The 27,104-nt window shown below is 42.5% G+C and overlaps 1 protein-coding gene across 1 annotated transcript in view; it reads left to right on the plus strand.

The window, feature by feature from the left end:
- The window catches only part of CXADR (CXADR cell adhesion molecule), a 72,297-nt gene extending 67,798 nt beyond the window's left edge, over positions 1-4,499 (plus strand). The window contains exon 9 of the mRNA XM_088144593.1: positions 4,464-4,499. Coding sequence (XP_088000719.1) covers positions 4,464-4,484 — 21 coding nt within the window. The 3' untranslated portion in view covers positions 4,485-4,499. The remainder of the gene's footprint in view (positions 1-4,463) is intronic.
- Positions 4,500-27,104: the final 22,605 nt, after the last annotated feature.

Here is a 27,104-nt window from a genome sequence, read left to right on the forward strand (position 1 = left end):
CCATTATTTCAGGTAGATGTTCCTAACTTGATACTATCCAGATGTGTTGAGGCTTTGATTACTAGATGTCCATGCTAGCTGGAAATTCTTGAAGCTGTAATCCAAAGATCTCCAGAGAACATTAGGTTGGGAAATGCTGATTTAAGGGGTGCCCTTGGAAGTATGCGATGATGATGATGACAATGAAAGCACAGATGTCTCAAAAATTACAAGGGAAAACAATGAATGACTACTCTGAATTCACCCAAACCATGTTTAAATACTCAATCTTTAGAGATATCCATTCTTCCAAATACACCACTACAATACACACACACACACACAGTATATACACATACATACACAAACAGGAGAGAATTGTATTTTATTTTCAGTTAAATTGCCCTTCCAAATTAGTAGGTGTTCTAGTATCTAATAATATCCAGTCTTTTCTTCTGATGATGGTGATGGTGGACAAAGGTAGTCCAGCTAGAAAGGCTTTTGGAATGGTCTTTATCTGCTAGCCTTGTTCACTCTTCAGGGATCATTTCCTGAGGGTAGTTCATGGGCTGATTTGTGTGACCAGCTTGCCTCAGCACCATTATGGCCCACTGATAATTTCTTAGAGGCAGGAATGCATAACATCATCTTTTCCCACCCCCAGCCCACCAAGAAGGGAAGTTCCACCTGTCTTTTCCTGATATGTGTCGAAAGTAGTATTTTCCAGCATGTGCTGGCTGATTGTTGCTGTCAGTTTCAGCTAATGTATTTCACTTCATTATAGGCAACGCCCTACTCCAAACAGGTACTTACCACTTTGGCAAAAACACACCCTCCCCTCCAACGCTTGTTCCTATCTTCCGCAACCCTTCTTTTTCTTTTACATATTCACCGGTGTGATGATGAAAGCTGAACTTTTTTCCACCCTGAACTCCTTCTTTCAGCTGTAATCAACTCTAAGCATGCATTTATGTGTCTATTACAGTACAGGTTCAGACATGTGTGGACTATTATACTCCTAGGTACTCTTCCTAATTCTAGAGTCAAGAAAGGGCTTACCGGTATTAGTGATATTCCTGTCTCTCTCCCAGTCAGACAGACTGGCAGCTAACTTTGATCTAGCTGGTAGTCTTTTGACAAACTTTAAGGAGGGGGTAGGGTTATATCATTTTTAATTCCACCAAGGGTCATCTGTAATGAGTAGACAATATCCAGAGCTAGTCAGCCATTTTCTACCAGCGTGCTCTCAAATACTTTATGGGCTTTGGACATTCAGGAACTAACACACATTTTGCTATTCAAGTGCTATCTAAGACACATTTTAAGATCACCCACCCTTTCTCTAAATTAAGACCCCTCTCCAACAGACATTAGAGCTGTTCTGTCCATGCTAGCCATTTTAGTTGCCAGCCATCAACTCCATTTCCTGGCTTCCCAGCTTTCTCTCTGATGGTGTTTAAAACACCATCTTTAATTCCAGCAATGGTATCTAATACTGATATCAACCCATCCACTGCCTTTCTTTCCTTATGAGAATGATGTTCTATGAAAGTCTCAACTCAAATGATCAACAACTAGTCTTGGTTCTGAATCTTATTGTGTAATCTTTCTGCTGCATATAAACCTGCATATGCAAGTAACCAATATTGTGTAGTGGTTAAAATATTGAGCAGGATGAGGCAGTCTCAAGTTCAAGTCCACCTTCATCCATGAGAATTCACTTAGGGCCAGTCATTATTTCTCAGCAAAACTTAACTTTCACAATAGTTACATGTGAGTATATAATTGTAGGAGGTTTATTATGTACACTGTTTTGAGTTCTTAGAGAAAATACATACAGCACTCATTTTTTGCCTTTTTTAAAAAAGTAAAATAGCCTTTAAATTATACTTCTAAACACACCATACAGAAAATACCACAGAACATAGTAGTCTTACTTATAACTAAATAGGCAGAGGATTGTGCTATTAGAGATTGTCAGAAAGAAGCACAGGTGATTGCATTAATAGCAATTGTGCAACAGCAGTGTTAAAATCTGCTTGTGCTATAGTAAGCTGAGGTAGTGTTAGTCATTATATTTATGACTGAGTAGAACATTCTCCTAGTTAAATCTTCAGTGTGAATGTTGTACTGGGGTAATGGAATGAAGTATTGCTTGACATCTTTACTACTCATTTCATGCTTGCTCATAATGTTAAAATAATTCATTCACTTATGCTCTCCTAAGGTGTCATATGTTCTTTTTGTTATAGCTTTTCTTCTTCAAATGAATAAAAAGAATCCAATTAAGGCCCATGCAGTGAATGCACTCATATCATAACCCAATTTGCCGCATGACATGACTCAGGTCATGTAATGATAATTAAGAATGAGGGCAGTTCCTCCTACATTATATTATCCTAATTCAATGAAATATATGTACAATATATATGTTTTGGTGGTGGTGCAAAATGACCCTTTTCTTGAAGCACTTAGGTAACATTTCTTGTATTACTATATTTTAGAAGTTTAATTTTTGATCTTTGTTACATCTTTTCATAGATCCATTTCTTTTTGATAGGACCCATAAACAATTTCCACAAAGGGGCAGGAGGAGGGAGCCATCATCAAGTGAGAGACACTCTCCCTCCCATCCCCAGGTGTTGTCAGTTCTTGTTGGAAAATGCTTTATCTACATTCACATGTTAACTATTAATTTTCACTGACCCCTAGTGGGCAAAATGGAATCAAATGGAAATAAATCTAAAATATTAATACACTGTTACTTCAAAGCAAAGAGTCACAGTATTAAACACACACACAGCTTAACCCATGTTTAAAAAAAGTTTACTTTTTAGAAAATGTTGAGATGGGGTCATTTGATTTATTCCTCATTATTTTAGGTTATGTAGGCTAGTTATGTAGCTTCAATGTGGTTGAACTGAACCAGGAATAGGTAATCAGATGCTCTGCAGATGTTTCAAACAATAGCTCCCACATTCCTTTGCCATTGCTTATGCTGGCTGGGGCTCATGAGAGTTGATGTCCAATACTTCAGAGGGCATGAGATCATATTGCACACCTCCAATTTAAATCATGATGAATTTAGGAAGCACTTTTGAAACTTATTGTTTTTTGTGGAATAACTGAAGCTTTAATCTACTGCATCAAGGACTTAAAGTGGACATAGAATATTTTTAGGTGACAAAATTAACTCAGATGGTAACTTAGATGAGAAAAATAACCTATATTTAGATTAAAAATACGGTTGTCACATTAGGCATATGTTACATTCAGATGCAATGTTAAATTAAAATGTGTCAGATAAATTTAGAGGCAACTTATAATGTGGATGTTATGGGAAAAGCTATAAACATATGTAAAATGTATGATATATGTTTAAAGTTTAGGTGGTGTGGTTATTTACCTACATATAGTAATGTACAATTTTCATGCTTTTTGATGTATAAATAAATGCTAATGCATACAATTCACATAACATTAGCCAATAAACATAGCATAAACTGCAGTTTAAACCTATTAATATCAATTTAGTTCTCTTTAAAAGAAAACCAAACTAAATCAGCCACAGCACCAAACTCACCTTCCATTTCTATCATCATGAATTGTTTCCTGTAGAAAGTGTTACTGGATAAATAGATCTTGCAGTCTGATATATAAGGCATTTTAGAGCAGATGTCAAGGTGACCACCTACAGAAGAGATGTATTCTATTACTATTACATTTCCCAGTGGATCTGGGATTAAGATACACAACTTGATGCTGTTAGGATATTAATGATAACTCATCCCACACTTGCAGATTTATTCATTTATGGGGACTTACATGCCATTTATGGGGATATATGCCTCTCTCAGTGGTTTCATGTCGATGTTAAAGAGGATAGAGGAACTGGCCAGCCCTGAAGCACCCCACAGCAGAGCAGCTGAGGGCTCAACCTCTGCTCCTCCACCACCTAGACGCTAGCAGCAAAACAACCTTATTTTAGTGTCTCCAATTTCCAACCGTTACAGGCCATTCAGATTGCCACAGGTCCAGATAAACCATATCCTTCAATGCCCTATGCAAGATAATTGCTCAACAGGTTGGATTTAAGATAGATTATCTATTACCATTGTTGCCAGGGCTGACTTCTGGAAGTGAGTATACCAGTGCCTCTTTTAGGACTGCTGGAATTTCTCCTTTCAAGAAGTGCTGACTACTGCTTGGATCTAACTCCCAATCTTTTTCTGGCCTCATTGACCAGCTAGGTGTTAATGATCCAGTTTATAAGTGGTAGAGTTAAGACCACAGAAAACTCTCTCCAGTTCCTTAAGAGTCACAGCTGAAACCTTGCAGATGATATCGCAAGATGTTACCTCTATCATACCAATAGATTCCATCCATCCTGTTTTAAACTTGGAGATAATGCTAGTGATTTTATCCATTAAAAGCTCAACAGACAATCACAACTTACATTGTTTTTCTGGCCTGTCTTTTTCTAGGGTTCAAGATACTCTAAATAATGCAGCTGGCTGATGTTCTACATATCCAGTAAAGGATGGAGAGGTTCTTACATTTCACCATCACCATACTGCCACAGAGTAGCTGTGAATTTGAGCTGGTACCCATATACAATCACACCTGCCAAAACCCCTCCAGGAATCTTTTCACCTCCTTTATCTCCTAAGGAAACACAAGAATCTGCTTGGCATTGGCATGCAGAGAGAGGGTGCTGAGTGGCATGCCTACCAATATCCTGGTCGTCCCTCCATTCCATGTTTAACAAGACACCCAACAGAACAGAACTGCCTCCAGATTATTGGGAAGATATGCAAGCACCATCTGAAAGCCTTCCAAAACAAACCATCAGTCATTTGGGACAGACCATCTTAACTGGCTTCTCCTCTCTGTGGAGATTGGTGACTCCAATTAACCTTATCATCATAAGGAATAACTGATGGAAATATCCTGCAGAACTAAGGTAAAGCCCAGCTCTATTGTGTGGCCACCAAATGGGTCAGGTCAGTGATAATCTGGGACAAGGCCATGGTTATCATTGTGGCTATGATTTCCAAGCTTTATCCAGGCCAATGGTGTTTGTTCCTAACTACATTATGCCAAAATGATGAAATATATATTGTTACATCACTTCCCAGCACATTTCTTGACTGCTTTACTGATGGTTGATCCTCAAAGGCAGAAGCTATCTATCACTTTGATCATTGTCAGTTCTAAGGCTGATTGTTGTACCTATTGTCATTAGTTTGGTCTTCTTTTTATTTAATTCCAGCCCCATTTTTTTCATTGTGCTACTTTACCTTCATTACTAGAGCTCACAGATCTTTTGCATTTTCAGCTATCAGAATAGCGTCATCAGCTTAGCACAAATTATTGATGTTTCTTCCACCAATTTTAAAACCGAATTCATATTCTTCCAATCCAGATTCCATATATATATATGGAATATATTATATGCTGAATATATATATATATTCCACATATAATTTTAATTGATAAATAAATAAATTAAGAGTGTACAGCCTTGTCTCATTCCTTTGCCAACCTGGAGGCAGTCTGTTTCACCATGTCCTGTCTGTCCTATGACTTCCTGACTGGTATATAGGTTTCTCATGAGGACAATGAGATGTTCTGCAATTTCCATTTTCCTAAGGACGTTCCACAGCTTGACATAACTGACACAATCAAAGACCTTTCTATAATCAATGAAGTACATACTGACTTCTTTTTGATATTCTTTGGCTTTCTCAATTATCCAGTGTGCATCAGAAATAATGCCTCGTGTTCCTTGGCTTTTTCTAAAGCTAGCCTGAAATCTGACATCTCTTTCCCTCTGTAGGGCTCTAATCTGCACTGAATGATCCTAAGCATTATTTTGCTAGCATATCATCTTTGTTTTTTACTCACTCCAATCTTTTTCTCCTTCCTCTTCTTCCTTCTCATCCTTTTGCTTTTTCTCCTTGTTATATATGAACATTATATGATGTACAAAGATTAAATTAAATTTGTGTTGTAACTATACAGTCTGTTTTTTTTTTTTTTGATAAGCAGACATGACACCAACATGTGCCATATCTGAAAAAAACTTAACATGCATTGGCCTTTAGATGTAAGCTTAACATCCTTAACAAGCTTAGTTATAAATTAATTTGGAAAACATGTAAGTATTTGCATATATGAGATGTTTTGAACAAAAGTATTTCCTAGGTTTTACTTTCTGTCCACCATAAAATATTTCTTGTTTGTTTTCTTGTTATTTATTTGTATTGTTATTTAGTTAGTAGTCATATAAAAGCTATTAAAGACACAGAAATTATTCTGTGGAAATGGCCTGAACCTGAGATTTGGCTCAGTTCTGAACCAGGTTGCAAAAGTAAGGGTGTATTAATATTTATTAATACCAAGCTGAGAGATCTTTTTAAAGGATTTTACTCTTTTGAAATAAGCACATGATTGTTTCATAAATTAAACTGGTACACTTCCTGCTTGGCCACAAGAGGGTAGCAGAATTCCATAGTTATCTATCCATAAAGACTTCAAAGCAAGTCTTAAACTGAAAACCTGTTAGAGAAGCCTTTTCAGTGCTGAACTTATTTAAAATGTGAAGCCTTTAATCTAAAATGTCAGTACTGCTGGTCAGATGACATACACCAATTTTATAGGTGGAATCCATCTTTAAAGAATGGTCTCAATAGTTCATTTACTTGCAGACCTCATAATTGTATTCCAGATACAATAATGGATTATAAATCTGTGAATATATATATATGTATACTCTCTGTGTGTGTGTGTGTGTACACACACACACACACATACAAGAATGGTGAGAAGTACTCACAATTTGCATTGTTTCTGGTGGCTTTCTAAGTAGCTAATTAGAACTTCTCCCACATGTAGTATTGCAGGGACAGCATCTTTGAATGCTTCCAGTAGCTCCAGAAGCAACATGGAGGGAAGCACCATGGCAACTTCACTTCACTCTTTAGATAGAGGAGGCGGGATTACTTCATGATGCAACTTTGAAGAAGCTCTTAACTTAATTGACATGAAGAATCCCTTTGCACAGCCATAATTAATATAGTACATGGGTATAAATTGCGAAGAGAGATCTCTTTGGAGAAGACCCTGATGCTGGGAAAGATTGAAGGCAAAAGGAGAAGAGGACGGCAGAGGATGAGATGGTTAGATAGCATCACTGAAGCAATGAGCATGAAACTGAGCAAACTCAGGGAGGCAGTGAAGGACAGGAAGGCCTGGCGCAATATGGTTCATGGGGTCACGAAGAGTCGGACACGACTTAACGACTAAACAACAACAACAATGGGTATAAATGCTCAGCTATGAAGTCATTAAAATGTAGCAAAATTATCTTCAGTGTGGAAAAAAGTTCTTTTTGCATTTATTATTTAAGAATTTTTAATCTTGCCTTTCTCTCCACATGACATTCATGGAACTTACAATTAAAAGTACTAGTTATAAAACATTAAACCCAATTCAGTTAAAATCAGATATCAAATAAGATCAGTATCATTAAAACAATTTCAGTTAATAATTAAAAATTAGTTGGAAAGCTCTGGGAGATTGGGGCCAAATTTCATAATTTGGGAGCCACACAGGAAATGGTACCAGATTCCTGGTACCAGATACATTGGGGATCTTCAAAACAGCCTCTCCTGCTAATCTGAGTAACCAGGCAGGTTCAAAGCAGGAAAGGCACAGCTTCAGATAATCAGGCATTAAGCTATTTATGGCTTTAAAAGTCAACAAAAGCACCTTACATTTTGCCCAGTAAGCAATGGCAACTTGAGCAATTTTTTCAGCACAGGCACTGAACAATTCTTGTCCTTTGTATCAGTTAGTAGCCAAGCTCCTAGTAAAGCATATTATAATAGACAAGGTGGATAACAGCTTGGATAATTGTTACTACATATGACTGGTTCAGGATGCTTTGCAGTTGGCTTGCTATAGTTGTGCAAATATGTTCTCACCACAGCTATCACCTATTAGTCAGCTTTGAGGTCAGGGACCATTCTGAAACTGAGAACCTGGTCTTTCTGGGGAGTTCAATACCATCCAGAATATATTCCAAATCAGTTTTCAAGTCCACCGTTTTCTTTATCAACATTACTTTAATCTTGTCTGAATGTAATGTCATCTAATTCTCATCCAGGCCATAATCAAGTTTAGGCAACATTCAAGGGTGCTGATAAGTTTCTTGGAGGTAGATAGTAGGGACCTCAAATGTGAAATTGTTAGCTTCTCTTGACTAGTCAACCTTAGCATGGACTAGAAGTCCCCTAGAATAAGATATCTACAGTACTCCACTGCAGTGTCAAAGATCACCATGGCTAGCCCAGAAAAAAGAGAGTTGATGGTACACTAACAGTATTTTTACACAATCCAGGCCATCCAAATATAGCAGCAAACATTCCAGATTGTCAGATTGAGTCTGGTTAATGAGAAGGAATTCCCATACACTGTGGACACATCTCCTACCTTCCCTCCAACCCTTGCCTGCTACATCATATAGTAATTTGGCACTTAGAGCTAGGAGAGATTAATTTCCCCTTCCTTCTTTCAGCCAGGTCTCTCTAATACTTGCCAAGTTCTGGAAAAGAAATGTTTTATAGTTAATACCACAGTATTAAAAACAAGACCTTTAGATTAGAGGGTCCATTTTTACCTTGATTTCTTTGATTAGATTGCAACCAGAAAAAATATATATTTAAAATTGTAGAATTGGAAGGGACATCAAAGGTTATCTAAACCCGATAATATAGGAAATCCACTGCTATAGGATCCCTGATAGGTATTATCAAATTTACACTAAACATTGCTAATAAAAGAAGCTGCTCTAGTTGCAAGGCAAATGGTTAAAATTGTATTACCTATACCACCGAAAGTGTTAACCAATGAAGAGATGGGGAATGTGCCCATGGTTAGTTACATGAGATGCTGAACTGCTGTTACCCATATTTTTTGCCTAGTGAGGCATCTAATTAGATTCTTCGCAATTTTCTCCAGCACCAGAATTCAAATGCATTCATTTTTCCTTTATAGACCCTTTCTGAGGCTCCAGTGACCCAGTCATATATTACAGTTGGAAAAACCTGGCCTTGACAATGTGTACCTTCTAGTCAGTGTAATGTCTCCACACTTCAAAATGTTGTCTGTTATGTAGTTCTCCTTCCAAACAGTAGATCTCTTCATGTCATGGTTGTCAGGTTCGGTCAGCACAAGGTTTCAGGGAAGCACGGGGCTGCAGGGAAGCTCGCAACCAGACCACGCGGAATCCACCGGCGGTAGCTAGCGGGGAAAAGAGGAACCGAAAGCGCCGCTTATTAACGAGCCACCTGCGGCCAGCTAAACAGGAAAACCGCAGCGGAAGCTTTTAATTACGAACTGATAACGGCGCGAGCAAGCAAGGAACGGGGCCGCAGGGCAGCGAAACAAGATCGCAACGCAGCACAGAACCTGCGGTCTGCACGTAGCAGGGAGGGGCCAACCCAGCCGGAGGGGGACTGGCAATCAAGGACAATGGACTCTGACCGACCCTGCCATCATGAACGATCAGGGGGGACATTGGGGGGCCTAATAGCCCACAGCCGCAACGCGATCACGAGGCGGGAAAAAGCGCGGGAAGGGGGGAATATAACAAGTGATGCAATTGTACCAAGCCAGTCCTGGCTTTGCTTGTGACTACTACGTTACGCATGAGTAAACCTTCTTTGTGAACCACACGTGTCACGAGAGTTTCTCTGTCGAACGGGGCAAATCTCACATAAAGCCAGGACTCACCGTCAGCGCTACCCGGTACCACCGAGGAGCGTTTTCTTTCTCAATACAGGCATGACCAGCGACGAGGAATCCGTGGGTCAGCTGGAGCGCGAGGGATCCAGGCTCGCGGAAGGGCGGTCGGAGCCGCCCGGGAGCGACGGGGCAGCGGCCAGGGCCGGGCGCACTCCATCCGAGCGGTGGTCGATGGGCGGGAATCAAGGACCAGGCGATTCGGGCGTTACGATGACCCGGGGTTCGGGGTTCCGGAACCGTGAGTGGAGCGAGAAATTCGCCCGACTAGAGGAGAGAGTCGAGCGACGCCTAGACGCCGTGGAGGCGATGCTCCAGACCCTACTACAGAGAGTGGGGCCACCGGCGGTGAACGAGGAGGCGAGCGACAGGGGGGGCGGTCCGACACCCCCGCCGGCACCACCCACGGCGCCCCGGTCGGAGGACCAACGGGCGGCAGACGCCCTGAGACTTCGAGGTATCACTGGGAAGTTCTCAGGGGACCCCGAACAGCTGCCGCACTTTCTGACGCACGTCAGGGGGTTCATGCAGAGGGGTGGGCACCTATTCGCTAGAGACGAGGACAGGGTATCCTACGTGGCCGAGCTGCTAGATGGCCAAGCCGCCAGCTGGGTGATCGGGCTGTACGATGCCAACGCGGCGGAACTACGGAGTTTCCCGGACTTCATGCAGGCGCTCCGGGACAGATTCGAGGACACATTGAGCGCCAAGCGGGCGGAGGACGACATCCTACAATTCAGGCAGCGGGGCAAATCGGTATCGGAATATGCCCTGGAGTTCCGGAGGTTGGCCGAGAAGCTCGCGGACTGGCCGGAGTCCCTGAAGGTGAAGTATTTTAAGAGGGGACTCAACCCAGAGATCCTGGAACGGGCACTGGGGTGGGACGACCCGGCCACAGTGAAGGATTGGATCTGGCTGGCCGGAACGGCGGAATCGGCGTGGCGGCAGATCCAACAGAGCACAAGACGACGGGACCAGACGAGGGACCGGCCGAGGGAGAGGACCCCCGAGGAGAGACGGAGCGGTCGACGGCAGTCCACCGGGAGGCGAGAGGCGACCAGAGCCCCGAATCTGTGCTTCCGATGCGGAGGCAGAGGCCACCGAGCGGCGCAGTGCCTGACGGAGCGGGAAGGCGCCCCACCACGGCCCGAGGTCAAAACCCCGCGTGCAAACGGGAAAAGGACCGGTGACCGACCGCGGAAGGGGGCAGTGGCGGCGGTGACCGAGAAAGGACGCGGGGGGTGGTCGACCCCGGAGACAGCATCCTCCGGAGAGGACTCGGAGCCGGCGGGAAACGAGGCGCACTCGCACTGAACGGCGTCCCAGTGCGAGCAGGGGAGTCGAGGCGCGCGGACCCAATTGGAGACGAGGACTGCCCACCGTTCCGGGTGAGGATACACGTCCGGGGGGTGAGATCCGGAGGGGAGGCGCAGCTACGGGCGCTACTGGACTCGGGCTGCACCCACTGCTTGATGCACCCAGCGGTGGTCTCGGGGCTCGGGCTACAGCTGAGGCGCCTCCGGGAGCCCATTTCATTCAGCCAGTTAGATGGCACGCTGGCAGGGGGGGGGCCAGCTCAGTATTACACCGAGCCGGTCCAGATGACGATCGGGAGTCACCGGGAAGAACTGAGGTTCGTGGTGGTCCCGGTGGCCGACTACGCGGTGGTACTCGGCTTGGCGTGGCTGCGGCGGCGGAACCCACGAGTCGACTGGACGGCGGAGGCAGTGCGGTTCGGGGTCGACAGACCGGCGAGGGGCGAGAGCAGAGGGGACCGAGCCGTGGAGACGGAGGCAGCCGCAACCACCGGCGGACAAGCGGAGGGTCCGGGACACCGGGAGACGGGGCGAGAGCAGATGGGGCCCGAGACCCGGGCGGCAACAGCAACAGCAGCAGCAGCAGCGCCGGGACCCCGGAGACCCGCCACGATCCCGAGGCGAGGGGAGGCAGCGGCGACTGGCAAGGCAACCGGAAAGCGAGGGGCCGGACCCGGGGAACCCCCGACGGGCGGCGGAATCCCGAGGCAGTATCGAGACCTGGCGGCAGCGTTCGGGGAGAAGGAGTCTGACCAGCTCCCACCACACCGGCCCAGTGATTGCGCCATCGAGCTAGAGCCAGGAGCGACCCTGCCTAAGCCAAAAATGTACTCCCTGTCGAGGAGGGAGATGGGAGCCCTGCGCGAGTTCATAGACAAGAACCTAGCACGGGAATTCATCCAACCCGCGAAGTCACCATTAGCGGCCCCGGTGTTATTCCGGGAGAAGAAGGACGGCTCGCTCCGTATGTGCGTAGACTACCGGGGGCTGAACGCAATCAGCACGGAGTACAAATACCCCCTCCCCCTGATGAAGGACTTGATGTCGCATCTGTCGAAGGGGAGGGTGTTCACAAAACTGGACTTGCGCGAAGCCTACTTCAGAGTTAGGATCCGCGCAAAAGATGAGTGGAAGACGGCGTTCAACACCCCGCTCGGAAGCTACCAGTTTTCCGTGATGCCGTTCGGATTAAAAGGGGCCCCGGGGTATTTATGCAGCTAATTAATGAGGTGCTGCACGACCTACTCTACCGGGGCGTCCTGGTCTACCTGGACGACATCCTCATCTACACCGAGACCCTGGCGGAGCACGTGAGCCTGGTGCGCACGGTGCTCCAGAGACTGCTGAAGGCACAGCTGTACGCAAAGCTCTCGAAATGCGAGTTCCATCGAGAGCAACTAGACTACCTCGGCTACCGAATATCCAGCCGGGGAATTGAGATGGACCCGGCGAAAGTAAGGGATGTCCTGGGCTGGGAAGCGCCGCGAACCCGGAGGCAACTCCAAAGCTTCCTAGGGTTTGCGAACTTCTATCGTCAGTTCATCCCGAACTTTGCCCAAATCGCCCTTCCCCTAACCGACCTGCTAAAAACCAAGGGCACTGGGAAACCCCCCAAGCCCAGCATGGCACTCGCGTGGACTGCAGAATGCCAGGGGGCGTTTGAGGAACTAAAACAGCGGTTCACCCCGGAGCCGATCCTGCGCCATCCCGACCCAGACCGGCGGTTTATAATCCAAGTGGATGCATCAGACGTGGCAACGGGAGCAGTCCTGCTCCAACCCAGCCCGGATGGTGCCATCCACCCGTGCGCCTACGCCTCCCGCAAATTCACCGAGACGGAGAGGAGGTGGATGGTGTGGGAGAAAGAGGCGTACGCGGTCAAGTGGGCGCTGGCCACGTGGAGGCATCTACTGGAGGGGGCAACTGAACCGTTCGAGGTGTGGACGGACCATAAGAACCTCGAGGCCCTGAAGACCCCGCGTAAGCTATCCCCCAAACAGGCACGGTGGTCCCAATACTTCGGGAGGTTCAGGTTCACACTGAAACACATCCCCGGGAAGCGCAACTTCTTAGCGGATGGACTGTCTCGCATGCCCCAGCACGCCAGCCTACGGGAGGAGATCGTGGACTCCGTCATCCCCGCCAGCAGGCTGGCTGCAAAGGCGGTGACCTGAAGCCAGACCAAGGGGGAGCGACGGGACGCGGCGTCTGAAGTAAGGCAAGGGTTCGCGGAGGCAGCGGAGCGGGACGGTTGGCTCAAGCAGAACCGAGAGGCGCTAACCGGTCAAGAGGGGTTGTGGTGGCACGAAGGAAAGCTGTACGTGCCCGAGGGTTGCCGAAGGGAGGTCATGGAGAGAGCCCACGACAGCTGGAGCGCGGGGCATTACGGCTTCGTAAAGACACTCCACTTAATCCGGCGGCAGTTTTGGTGGCCCACGCTCCGGAAGGACGTGGAGGCATACTCGGGGGGTTGCCCAGTGTGCGCAACAGCGAAAGGAGCCAAAGGCAAACCTAGAGGCCTACTCCAGCCGGTAGCGGAACCCGACGGCCCTTGGCAAGAGGTCGCCATGGACTTCATAGTGGAGCTCCCGGAGAGTAAGGGGAAGACCGCCATTTGGGTGGTCACGGACTTATTCTCCAAACAAGCGCACTTTGTAGCGTGCCGGCGAGTCCCCACGGCCGAGGGGTTGGCGAAACTGTTCGTGCAACATGTCTACCGACTCCACGGCGCACCTCGACGTATCGTCAGCGATCGGGGCGGCAACTTCATCGCGCGGTTCTGGCGGGAGTTCCTGAAGCGGGTGGGGACGAAACAAGCCCTATCCTCCGCGGCGCACCCGCAGACAGACGGAGCCACGGAACGCCTGAACGGGGGGCTCGAACAGTACCTGCGCTGCTACGTGGGGCACCAACAGGACGATTGGGCGGAGCTACTACCATTCGCGGAGGTGGCATACAACAACGCCGTCCACAAGAGCACCGGGTTCTCTCCGTTCAAAGTAGCCACCGGGAGAGAATTCGTCCCCATGCCGGAGCTGCCTCAGCCGGAATCCCAGATCAACTCCCTGGACGCCTGGTTCGCCCAAATCGACGAGACCCGGCGAGCGGCGCACGCGGCATTGCAAAGAGCCAAAGCCGACTACAAGAAGCACGCGGACCGCAAGAGGCTCCCCGAGGAAAAGTGGAAAGTGGGGGACCAGGTGTATCTGTCAACCAAAAACCTAAAGACGCACCAGGCATCGAAAAACCTCAGCCCGAGGTTTGTGGGGCCGTTCCCCATTTCGGAGATCATCAATCCGGTGACCGTCAGGCTGACGCTCCCGAAAAGCCTCGGGAAGATCCACCCGGTGTTCCATTGCAGCCTGCTAAAGTTGCACCAGCCGGGGAACGCCTGGCACAAGGCGGAGGGAGTACCACCACCCATCATGGTCGGGGGGGAGCAGCATTTCGAAATCAACCGGATACTGGACGCCCGGAGGCACAAGGGGCAGACCCAGCTCCTAGTGCAATGGAAACATTTCCCCAAGTCCCACAGCGAATGGGTGAGTAAAACCCACATAAGGGCGCCGGACCTAGTGCGGGACTTTTACAGTAAATATCCCGGGAAGCCGAAATAGGACCGAGGGGGGGAGTTGTCGTCAGGGGGGCGGCATGTCAGGTTCGGTCAGCACAAGGTTTCAGGGAAGCACGGGGCTGCAGGGAAGCTCGCAACCAGACCACGCGGAATCCACCGGCGGTAGCTAGCGGGGAAAAGAGGAACCGAAAGCGCCGCTTATTAACGAGCCACCTGCGGCCAGCTAAACAGGAAAACCGCAGCGGAAGCTTTTAATTACGAACTGATAACGGCGCGAGCAAGCAAGGAACGGGGCCGCAGGGCAGCGAAACAAGATCGCAACGCAGCACAGAACCTGCGGTCTGCACGTAGCAGGGAGGGGCCAACCCAGCCGGAGGGGGACTGGCAATCAAGGACAATGGACTCTGACCGACCCTGCCATCATGAACGATCAGGGGGGACATTGGGGGGCCTAATAGCCCACAGCCGCAACGCGATCACGAGGCGGGAAAAAGCGCGGGAAGGGGGGAATATAACAAGTGATGCAATTGTACCAAGCCAGTCCTGGCTTTGCTTGTGACTACTACGTTACGCATGAGTAAACCTTCTTTGTGAACCACACGTGTCACGAGAGTTTCTCTGTCGAACGGGGCAAATCTCACAATGGTTACAGTCACTATCCATGTTGAGCTTTATCTAGATAAAAGTGTGTTATTACTTTAACTTGTTCTTTGCCTATTTGCACTGAGTTATTATTATTGTCAGATATCGAGCTGCAGACTGGATTTTGCATCCTCGTTTTTTTTTTACCTTAGTCTTCCTCATTTCCAGCCATCAAAGTTGTATCACATTTGGTTGTTTAAGTACCACCAAGAATCTTTGGTAAAGGAACCTGTGTCCCATCATGATAAGACAGTCACTTTCTACCTCTATATGATCATAAAGGATTACTAAGGATATACAACACTTTGAAGAATCACTGTTCGAAGTGTTTTTCTTTGGTGTCAGTCAAAGACATTTGTGGTGGGTGTGGTTAGCAAATGACAAATGATGGCAGCAGCCCCACACTGTTGCAATGCAAGCTCCACCCTTTGGTATATGCATGTTGATGTCTCATTCACACAGGAAAGAGGAGGGGTTTGTGGCATAGTGCTGCTTTTGCCATTTTGATAGAAGAATTGGATCCTAAGGACACCACTGTTGTCAGTGAGGTATCATGCAGCAAACTCTGTACTATGGCCTTTATGGTCATTACTACAACTTTCCTGGCTAGTGAAACAGAAATAAATGCAATAATGTTTAAAATGAGGTTGAATAGTAGAAGTACAGGATACTTACTTGAATGGTACATGAAAAATGGCAGGGATGTTTTGGCTTGCTCATTCTCCAAATGTTTGTGGGTGAATATTAGTGTCCATAGCAAATTGCAGTGACATCAAAATGCACATGTACATGATGATGTCATCATACAAATACCATTATTATGTACTTGCATCATGAAGCCTTGTGAAAGTATCTAAGTTCCTCTCCCCCCACCCCTGCCCACGGAATCCCATGATGCCAATGCTGGTTTTCTTGATATACTTTGCAGGTTAATTTGGAAGACTTTAGCTGGTTTCATTCAAAAGGTATTTTTGTAAAAATAAATCTGCTTATAAATATATGTAGAATTCTTGTGTAATTTGCATATTTTGTATGCACGTACACAAATGATAAAACTGTGTATCAAAACATAAGAACATCCATTTCTAATTATTTACCAGTAACTAAAAAGTCATGTACAGTGCCTTTAGTATCAAATGATTAACCACTAAACATATCTAATTCTATGTAATTACACTGTGGGAATGAAAATATAAAACTTGCAAATTTTTTCATTGCTTTTTTATTCGCAGTGATTTATAATGTTCTGAAAACCAAATAAAATAATCACTTGAAAAAAGGAAGCTGTGTAACCTTATTAATTCTTGGCAGGAAGCTAACTGCAGGGTACTTAGAATGGGAAATGTTATTAGAGATATTGTGGTGAAAAAAGTCCTAAGACTTCTTCAAAGAAAATCTTAATTCCTCACATTGTTCAGGAAGAAACTAAGTGTCTTTTCTTTCCAGAGACATTTTGACAGATATGTGCCTGAAAATATATAGAAAAAAAATTCTAAAAATATGATAGCACAATCATGGAGTCAACATGCTAAACAACTGAACTAAAAAAAAACCCTTCTGAAAGCATTCCATAAAGGCTCAGATTTTTTAAACAGTAGAAAATGTGTTTTAAGGAAGTTAGCGTAAACAGATTTCACTAGAGCTTAAAAGGCTTAAATGAAGAGTCTAAAAATAAAGCTTGCCACAAGGTGGAGACTTCTGTCCAAAATGTTTTATTTCAAACTCCTTCTTCTAGTGGATATAGCTTTTTTACTGTTTTCTGTTGTCTTCCAACAATAACCATTCCATTTTCTCATATTGCTATTACAATAAACAGGAATCTCACTAAACATGTTTGCAATAGATCACCTTTCTCTTCCAAAAGATGTCATTAGCTCCAGGCTGAAATGAAATGGTCACTTAGGAATGGGAATATTGGTTGGTTTCTGGAAATGATCCTGTGTCATTCAAGGAATTTGGGAGGGGGGCCTAGTAATGTTATTTTCCATCTCTCATCCTTTCATCACCTCCTCAATTTTTCTTTTCTGTTGCTTTTAATTTGTTTAAGGAGGAAGTGTAGCAATCCAAGGAAGGCTGCAGATCACTGGCAAGATTATTTTATGTTAAAGGACTGGACATTTATATATATACTTTGCCATTTATCAACTTAATATGTAGAAGAGCACCATATTCCATTTATGAGAAGTTCTTCTGTATGTTCTTTTCCTTTCATCAAACTGAAAAAGAATTGGTAGGAAAACCAGCCAGGTGAATTTTACTCCCTGATGCTAAGTGCTAGACAACAAGAAAGAAGTGTAACCTATGATCTGTTTCACACATGTTGCATAGTCATTGTATGGCTTGTTTGGTATTTGACTTAGAAGGATGGGTAAACTCTATGTCATAGTTTCTTCAATAGACTATTGGCTTAGCATTATGTAAAAATCTGGCTGTGTGTGCTATATATTACATCTTATATAATGTAATATCTTACGTATATTTCCAGACTACCCCAAGGCTAATTAAAAAGTACAGTGGAACTTACTCCTGTCTATCCCATAGATTAGGTAGCTGTCATATTTGGGACAGGAAGCCATTATAATTATTAATAATGCAAATTTGAATAAAGAACTTATGTTAAATGTATCATAATCTGACATATATATGCTTAGAGTTACCAAAGGCAAACACTAGAGTTCAGAAGAAAACATTATCCCACTTGTACTATTGAAATACTGTTTTATCTGAAGGGAAGGGAGAAACTGTTTTGATATGAAGAGCAATTTGGTGGTTCCAAATTGCACATGAAGGTGAAAAAATGAAACTGCTTTTCCTATGTTATAAGGGAGGGCTGAAATGTTGTTTTACACTTTCTCTTTAACCCCTTGAAAGCACCACATGGTAGGCCCAAAGTCACCCTGACAGCTTCTGTGATTGAGGGTAGAGTAGAACCTGGGTCCTCCTGCTCTTGGTCAACACCTTAATCACCATACCACTTGGCCGTTCCCTATCCATTCTATCAGAGATGGCTGTGCTGTCACTTGATTTGGGTTTGGTCCTTTCTAGGCCATAGGGGTAAGTTGGGAGATGTAGTACTATTACCAGGTGAACAATAAGAAAATATTCAGCCTTCTTCTATCCCCCCATTTTTCTCTGCCTGGTGGTTCAAAAGTGGAAATGGATGTGCGTTATCTGGCAAAAGCTCCATGTCTTTTATTTTCCCCCATCAGATTTCGCTGCTGCAATCTGGAGATGCTATAGTGTCAGAAGCTATATTTATATTAGAGTCCATTTCTTTTTTATTATTGTTTATTCGATCCTTTAGCCAGGCGGTCACTTATGAATCCATATGTTTGTATTGAGCATATCATGAGAGGCATTATTTTAACTTGGTGTGTCAAATAGCCTGATCTCTAACAAATAAAGAAGCCACCCAATGAACAGCTGTTGAATAGTTTTATTTTTATGTGCCTTTCTTCATTCACTTTATATGATAGTATTGCAAAGTAAGTACAGAAAATCTCACAAAAATAAAACTGTTCATCTGACGACTAAGAACTGTATGATTAGTCAAATCTCATTCACTGGGGAAAAAAATTGTAAATAAAACTATCCTATAGTATAGTTTGGCAGGGATGTGGTGGTGGTCTCTAGGCAGGAACAAAACTTGTTGATGAACTCTGCATTCATAATGGAAGTGAACAGGAGAGGGCAATAAAGAGTTTCCTTTCAAATGTACTCTGCAGCATTGCAGTCTGCCATTTTCTCTTATTTTTCATTTGGAATAAAGAGCTGGCATGAAACTCATATTATTTTAGTGTGCAGCCATTGCAAAAATGCAGTTGGTTATATCTTTTTGTCATTGCATTTAATTGTTCATTCTTCTATTGACGGCGATAGTAGATTTTCAGTGTCTACAGTATAGAGTATAAGAATTGCCTGTCCAGCAAGGTAAATTATCTTTTCAGTTTGGCATTTTGACTATATTAGATGATGATTGATAGATAGATATAGATATACTATAGATGTAGATGTAGATGTAGATGTAGACGTAGACGTAGATATAGATAGAAAAATGTTCCAGGTGTTTGCAGCCTGATCAGCTACTATTGGTGCTGCTGCTGCTGCTGCTGCTACTACTACTTATTTATCTATCTATCTATCTATCTATCTATCTATCTATCTATCTATCTATCCATCCATCCATCCATCCATCCATCCATTTAATTTATGTAGCCATCCACTTGCCAAGTGTCACTGGATGGCTGACAATATTTAAGCATCCAAAAATCATAAATAATAAACATTTCCAAAAGAAAAACAAATAATTTAATAAAACCGTATATAAATACTCATAGTGCTGGGATGAAATTCTTTTCCTTTACATTAACACATATTCGTAGCTCACAGAACATCCTGGCCCAAGTCTGTAGGGCTTTTCTAAAGGCCAGCAGGATCCCATGGGGGTGGGGGGATGCTGTTCCACAGAGCAGGAAGGTCAGCAGACAACTAAGTATGTTGGTGAGCGGAGGAGAGAAATCCTATATTTATCAGCATTATATTTGGTGGAACACATAGGAATTAAAAACTACCCTGCTGTTTCAGTTCATTTCAAGAGAGCTGTATGTACCCTATTACCTCAGTATAGGCTTAGAATCTTATTTTTGTTTTAGAGTGTATTGGTATGCAAATATTGTATTTGTGCACCAGGAGCAGAAACTGGATTTAGCCAAATACTGAGTGTGGGTTAGTTCAAACCTGATTTTCATTTGCCTGTGATGCAATGGTACCTCTGAAACTAACCATTTTGATTCTGGTCCTCAATGAAGCTCCAGTTTTGGTATCTTTTTCTGGTGCTACTGAAGTTGTAAAGGGGAGAAGTGTGGTAAAAAGAAAAAACCAAACAGAAACAAAACAGAGGACGTATTCTGTTTCAATGGCTGAATGGTCTGCCCCCAAAACCAAAGGAATCGCTAACCATTGCAATCTTAGAGTACAAAGATAATGAGAATGAAAGATCCTTAATTTTATTATTTGGCTATATAGCTCTGTATCTGGATCACCAGTCTCAAGAGGATGTGTGTTTCGTTTGTTCATACCTTCTGTTCTGGGTACAAATCTAATTCAAAAACTTTAGGGACAACTTTTTCAGCACCATATTCAGCAACAATAAGTGTGAGGAACTAATTAGTAACTTTCATATTCTCTTCTATTGAGTAACTTTTTAGTTTTAGCTCAACCTCTGATAGTCAGCTCTACTTATATTCAGGGAAGGCATCAACAGTCCTTATGACCATCCTCTTGCTTTGCAGAAAACCCACAAATCTACACATCTGGAATCTGGCAAGACAAAGGGGCTACTGTCACTGCAAATTTAATCACATTCTTTTTCAGAGAAACAATGTTGCAGACTCTTTTTTTAATCAGTTTTTAAAGAAACATAATTCAAAAAGCTCTGCACTGATTTCCATGAATTCTGGCATGCTTCCTCCCTTCATAAATCTTTTCATTTCATTTTGCAGAAAATAAAGTTTGTGCTTTTTACATGGTAGATGTGGGAGGACAGAACTTCCCCCCACCCCCAAACCTTGTGTTGGATGTGCACAGTCAGATTGAATTGCTTTTGAGCAACCAGTTGTGGTTTGGAACATTTCTGAAGTACTGGATGGGGTCAGTAAAATAGATCAAGTGGTCTCTATACATTCAAGTATCTGTCAGCAAACCTGATGGAGACATATACAGTATGTATTATTGGTGTGCACACTCTGATTGGATGGATGCAATGGTGACAAACTTGCAAGAGTGACATATGAACTCCTGTGTCTCCCTGTACCTTTTTAGTTGTCTCAATGGCAGACAGAGAGAAAGGAATATTATACACAACTAGTAGTGTAATTTCCTATGATAAACAAGAATGTAACTGACTGTGTGCCACAGAGGTGCTGCTGTTGTTGTTTTACCATTGCTTTGTAAAGAGTGAAGGAACAATGGTGGAATTAAGCAACCTTCTGTAAGGATGACTTACATTTTTCATTTGAATATAGACTCTCATATCATATTACAAATGGGAAAAATCACCAGTTTTTAATATAGTTGTCATTTGATAAAGGTATTAATATTGATTATCAGGAGTGCAAATCCTTGCTAATTTGTTAGGATACCAGTTAGTATGTGAAGTTCCCCATCCCAATAATAGGGAAAAATATAAATAGATTCATATGATAATTTGTGGGGTATGCAAAATTAAACATGCATATTGTTTCAAACACTTGTTGAGTGTGCTTCAGGTAAACCAGGTGATCTGGTCAGTATTGTTTAGAAGTGGCAGATCAAATCCTTGTTTTGCAGCAACCTGTTTGGGTGATCTTGGCTAAAAATCTGTTTGTTAGCCTAATTTACCTCTCAGAGTTGTTCTGAGGTTCATATGGTATTTGCAGCCTTTTGGGCAAAAAGACAGGATACTATCCAATAAATGAAATCACCAACACAACAGAATTTTGGAATTTCTTTTCAGCAGCTTGAATGCTGAGCCAAAATGTTGACGTAAAGAAGGATTTTTTTGCCAAAATGATATTAAGGGAGGGCATGGAGGGAAACCCACAGGCAAACAAAATAGGAATAGGTCGAACTGATAGGACATTCTTAGGATGCAGCCATGCCTATCCAGTCCTTCACTACAATAGTGATAATTGGAGAGTCAGATTGGGGTAATCGTTAAGGCACCAGGCTAGAAATTGGGATGCCGTGAATTCTAGTCCTGCCTTAGGCACAAAGCCAGCTGGGTGACCTTGGACCAGTCACCTTCTCTCAGCTCTGGGAAACAAGCAATGGTAAACCACTTCTGAAATCTTGCCAAGAAAAAGAAACATCAAATATTTCTGTAATGAAGGTAGAGACTTCATCGAGTTCTTGACTTCTGCTGACCCCATGAACATGTCTATATAGTTTTTGTGACAGCAATATGGAACTGGGATTTTTTTTCTACCTGCCGGTCTAGGTAGGGAATTTGAGGCCCTCCAGATGTTTTGAATTCAAGTTCCATTGTTTCTACCTGGCAGGCCCAATGGTAAGGGATTGTGGAAGTTGTGGTCCATAATATATGCACAGTACCATTTTTGCTCCTTTTCACAATCATTTGAGACACGTGCAAATAGATTGACTGAAAAATACAGTATTCAGTATTTCCAAATTCATTCCTTCTACTGATCCTTTATAACCTGTATTCTTTGCAATATTATTACAGTTAAAAGAAAATCTAAGTAGGAGTTAAAATTATGCAGCATATTTGAAGCATGAAGAAGAAATATGGCTTAATTTACAAAGCCATTAAGTTAATTGATACACTGGACCAAATTTAGCCCAATCATTTGAGTGGTGTCACTTTTTGCAAAATAATGGTGTCTTCAAACCTGATAGGGACTTAATGGCAGGTACTTAAGATTTTGGCAGAGACTTTTTGCTTAGCAAGAGTTCTTTCAGGCAGTGTGGCACCAGCCCAGAAAGCATATATTGGAATGGCATAGGTTTCATGCAACTGAAGCACAAAATCACATAGCTACTTTCTGGTTTCTCTTTTCCCTGATCACAATAATCATCACCATTCTTGACTCAGCATATCAACTGGTTGAGGAAACAACAAGACTGCCTTGCCCCAACTCTCATCTCACCTACACACCTCCATACCTCCAACAGCCATCTCCCTTCTTTGTCTCATGACTTCATCCCCTTTTACCTCAGAACATCTTCTGAGCCTTGAGGTACTTACGTTCTATGGGCTTTGATCTTCTGGAGCTTTTTTCTTATCTTTTTTTTCCCCTTGTTCTTATCCAGCACATCATTTGGCTGTTCTCACAAACAACACCCCCTTCTCTAACTGACAGCTAGCTCTTAACAATCCCCACTCATATTTCTCAGCTCGACCTCCCCACTTCCAGAAAGATAGCTGTCTGCATACTAGGACATGCATGCCTAGTGAGAGACATTCACAGGTGGCTTATGGCCTTGGTGAAAGGCAGACAGAGAGTCATAGGAGTAAATGAACAAATATTTATTTTGATTGTTATTACTATCTTAACGTCAAATTTTACACTGTATATATTTTCACATATTAATATAGAAAATTTGTGTGTATAATGTGTGCAAAATCATGCATGACAACTTTGTGTGTAAAATCATGCATGACAACTTTGATGTTATATATTCTGTAACAAATATTGACATCCACTGCATTCTTAGGTCAGCAGTATTTCACGTTTTACATATTTTTGATTATCTAAATAAATTTTGGGAATTTTATCAGGCATTTAAATGTGAGAGCCCATGTGACATAGTTAAGTGCTGGACTAGGAGAAGGGAGACCCAGGTTCCAATCCTCCCTCAGGCATGGAAGCCAGCTTGGGGTGCTCATTCTTTCTAAGCCTGAGATGGGAAGTCAAAAAACATCCTGAAAGAAGACAATGGAAAACCACTGATGCAGTGTTACCAATGAAAGTCAAGATCAACAAGACTGGAAGACTGACTTGAAGCCATGCATAAATAAATATACAGAAATACAGTAGTTGACATTTTTGTTCTAGAAATTAGGCGTTATCTGCCTACATTCTAAACTACTGAATTTCTAGGTAGCTTGTATGCAATCTTTCCTTTTTCCTCATATGATAGTAGTGGGTAAGGCTTTTGGGTTGTTTGTGTACTTTAAGTGAGGTTTTCAAATAACCAACAGACAGCTGTTCAGCAAACTCTTGAACACAGCTGTTTTAGTTTCTGGTAGCTGAGCAGGAAACACACTTACGGCCCTGGAATGAACTTTTGTATATCTACCATGATAATAATCCCAAAGACTTCCAAATAAATTTGTGCTGCTATTTAATTTACATATAGAGTGTCTCTATAACTACGTTTCTTGGCTATCCTGATTACTTTTAGGAGATTGTGCATCAATTCCCAAAGAAACACATATTCAATGTATTTAGTGATCAAATGAACACATTGTTCATTTTCAACTATATCATCAAAGATACACAAATAGAATGTTCTAGATGACATGAGCAGTAAAGTTATAGCCATATGTATGGAGATAAATCCAACTAGTTCATTTATTTATACTATTTTTATACTTTTTAAAAAGAAACTGAAGCTTAAATTCATTTGAAGTTGGTAAAGATTGGAGGCGCCACTTTGTGGTAGATACAGTATATTCATGACTTTCCAGGTACTCAGAGATATGCTCATGACTTTCTAGGTATTCAGAGAAAGTAATACTGGGAGACCTGTGCTTGATCCCATGGAATTATCCTAGGGTGAGAAATCCCAGAAGGCTCTACTTTGCTTCCCATGTTACTACAGGTAGTCCTCGCTTATCGACTACATTTGGGACCGGCAACTCTGTCGCTAAGCGCCACAGTCACTAAGTGAAAAATCACATGACTGTGCCAGACTTACAACCTCACTTCCACTTCCATCACTAAGCAAATCACCATGGTCATTAAGTGAGACATCACATGACCACTTCCACATTCTCCATTATTCTGCTTTTTGGAAGCCGGTTGCAAAGCACCCAAATGGCAGTCATCTGATCCTGGGATGCTGTGATGGCCGTAGATGCAAGGATTGGTCACAAAGCTGTTTTTTTTTTCCCCCAACCATTGTAACTGTGGTCACTAAATGAGGCAAGGAATACCTGTAACTATATGTCTATATAATATCTCTGTCTTACAGGAAATTGCTGGGAAAGGTCATTCACTGGTTTAGATCTATTAAATGTGATGATAATTAGATACATTACATTTATAAATAAATACAAATTGTAATATTAAAATTGCCTTATATTCTCTCTCTCTCTCTCCCCCCTCCCTCTCATTCTCTCTCTTTCATTCTTGTCATAAACACTGAGAAAAGTATTTTTCCAAAGAAAAAATAAACTGTTCCTGTACATATAAGAGCATCCATGTTAATGCTATCATCTGTGCTTTCACTCACATAATGGGTTTTTCATTTCCTCCTCCTACATGAGTTTCCAACTTGGCTTTAGCAGGTTTTCCCAAAGCACCAGAACAGGTTTAGGAGGGAAGGGAGGTTTGCAGCAGGAACAAAATATTTATGTTGTTAGGCATCACAGTATATAAATGTGATAATTTTAAGGTTCTTTCTTATTAGATACTGGCATAAAATAAAATTAAAAAGAAAAAATCCATGCTTGGCATTAGATTTTCAGAACTCCCCCATCTTCTATTTTACACCATATATTCAATTGTGTAAGTATTAGAACACTTAAAAGATTGGGATTTAGTCTAAAAAAACTGAACAACATTGCATAGAGTGGCCCTTCAAGCCTCTTATCTCTGTTTTTTAAACCTCTCCTGTTAGATTTGAGTATAGTCTAATTGGTGTATTAGACTAAATTCAAGGTATGATTGCTTGAATTTGTTTGTTTGTTTGTGTGTTTTGTGTCATCAAGACAGTGCTGGAGACTGCCTGGACTAATCCCTGCAGCTTTCTTGGAAAGATTTTTGGAAGTTGTTTACCATTGTTTTCCTCCTAGGGCTGACAACTACCAACCTAAAATGTTTTCTTGCCAGAAGCAGAGTCCAAAATGTGTCCCCCAACCACCTACCTATCTCCAACACCATGCAACTATTGAGGTCTGGAATCACCAGTTTTGTATATCTCTAAAAGGTGACAAAAACTGTGATTTTTATCAAATCATTGGAGGTCAGGTATACATGGCTTATAAGTTATATTTCACTTGAGTTTTGTGCAGGCCTCCATTTGAAAGGCAACTGCATATTGCTTGAAATATAGATGTGGGCTTAGAAACTCATTCAGATGATTCAGTATGGTCAAAGTATTCACATAAGACAAGGGATTTAAATCTTTACTTAGTAAGTTCAATTAATAATTGGATCAGCCATCTCTTAGCCTAAACTACTTCACATAGTTATTGTGGAGTAAAATCATGCATAGTTCAATTAATTTCTTGTGCGATAAAACTAAATAAAATTTCTGATCAATCTGAACTTTGCTATTTCTGATATTTTTCACTAGTTATAACCAGAATAATTTAATCATTAAAGGATTATATTTATATGCAACCAGGACCATGTATTGAATCATATTTTTTTCTTTTTTTTTTTCTTAGTGACTTCTGATATATTCTGGAAAATGATTTTACATGCTTGATATTTTCTCAAATGATCAACAGTTGACTATGCTTTGCTCCAGCTGTTCATGATTTCAAGAAGAACTACAGGAAATCTGTTTTTCCCACTATAAAAATGCTAACCACAACTGGTAGATATTACTGCAGAAATAATTGGTGTGTGAAAAGTAGCTTTTGCATGGTTTCATTAGTGGAACCTAAGCAGCCCTTCAGCTGGTTATACAGTGAGACGACTGTTTTTGTTATTTTGAGTTTATGTCTTTTAATACTGTTGTATAGTTAGTTTTGGACTCATTGAAGGGAATTGTAGAGTTGTTTTCTTCTATCCTAAGAAATTATAAATAGCTACAAGTCCAGAAAGGTGGTTATATTCCAAGTTATTGATGCAAATCTTACATGTAACATTTGTAGAATCCTATGAGAGGTCAGAAAAGCCAGCTGGAAAGCAAACCTGTCTGTTACCAAAGTAAGGGACAGATTCAAATCACCAAAAGGTTCAAAGATTTAAGTCTTGATTTTTTCTATAAGTAAGCCTTGCAATCTGATACACGGGAATTGCTGGAATTCTTTGTAATAATATTGCTTTTCTACAATAAAACTACTCAACAAAGCTTTATGTCTTTAAATCCCTGCTTCCTCCTTTTCCCAA

This window comes from Python bivittatus, unplaced genomic scaffold (genome assembly GCF_059951505.1).
Source record: "Python bivittatus isolate LINGU-HERP-01145 unplaced genomic scaffold, Pbiv_v1 ctg000350_np1212, whole genome shotgun sequence".
Lineage (NCBI taxonomy): Eukaryota > Metazoa > Chordata > Lepidosauria > Squamata > Pythonidae > Python > Python bivittatus.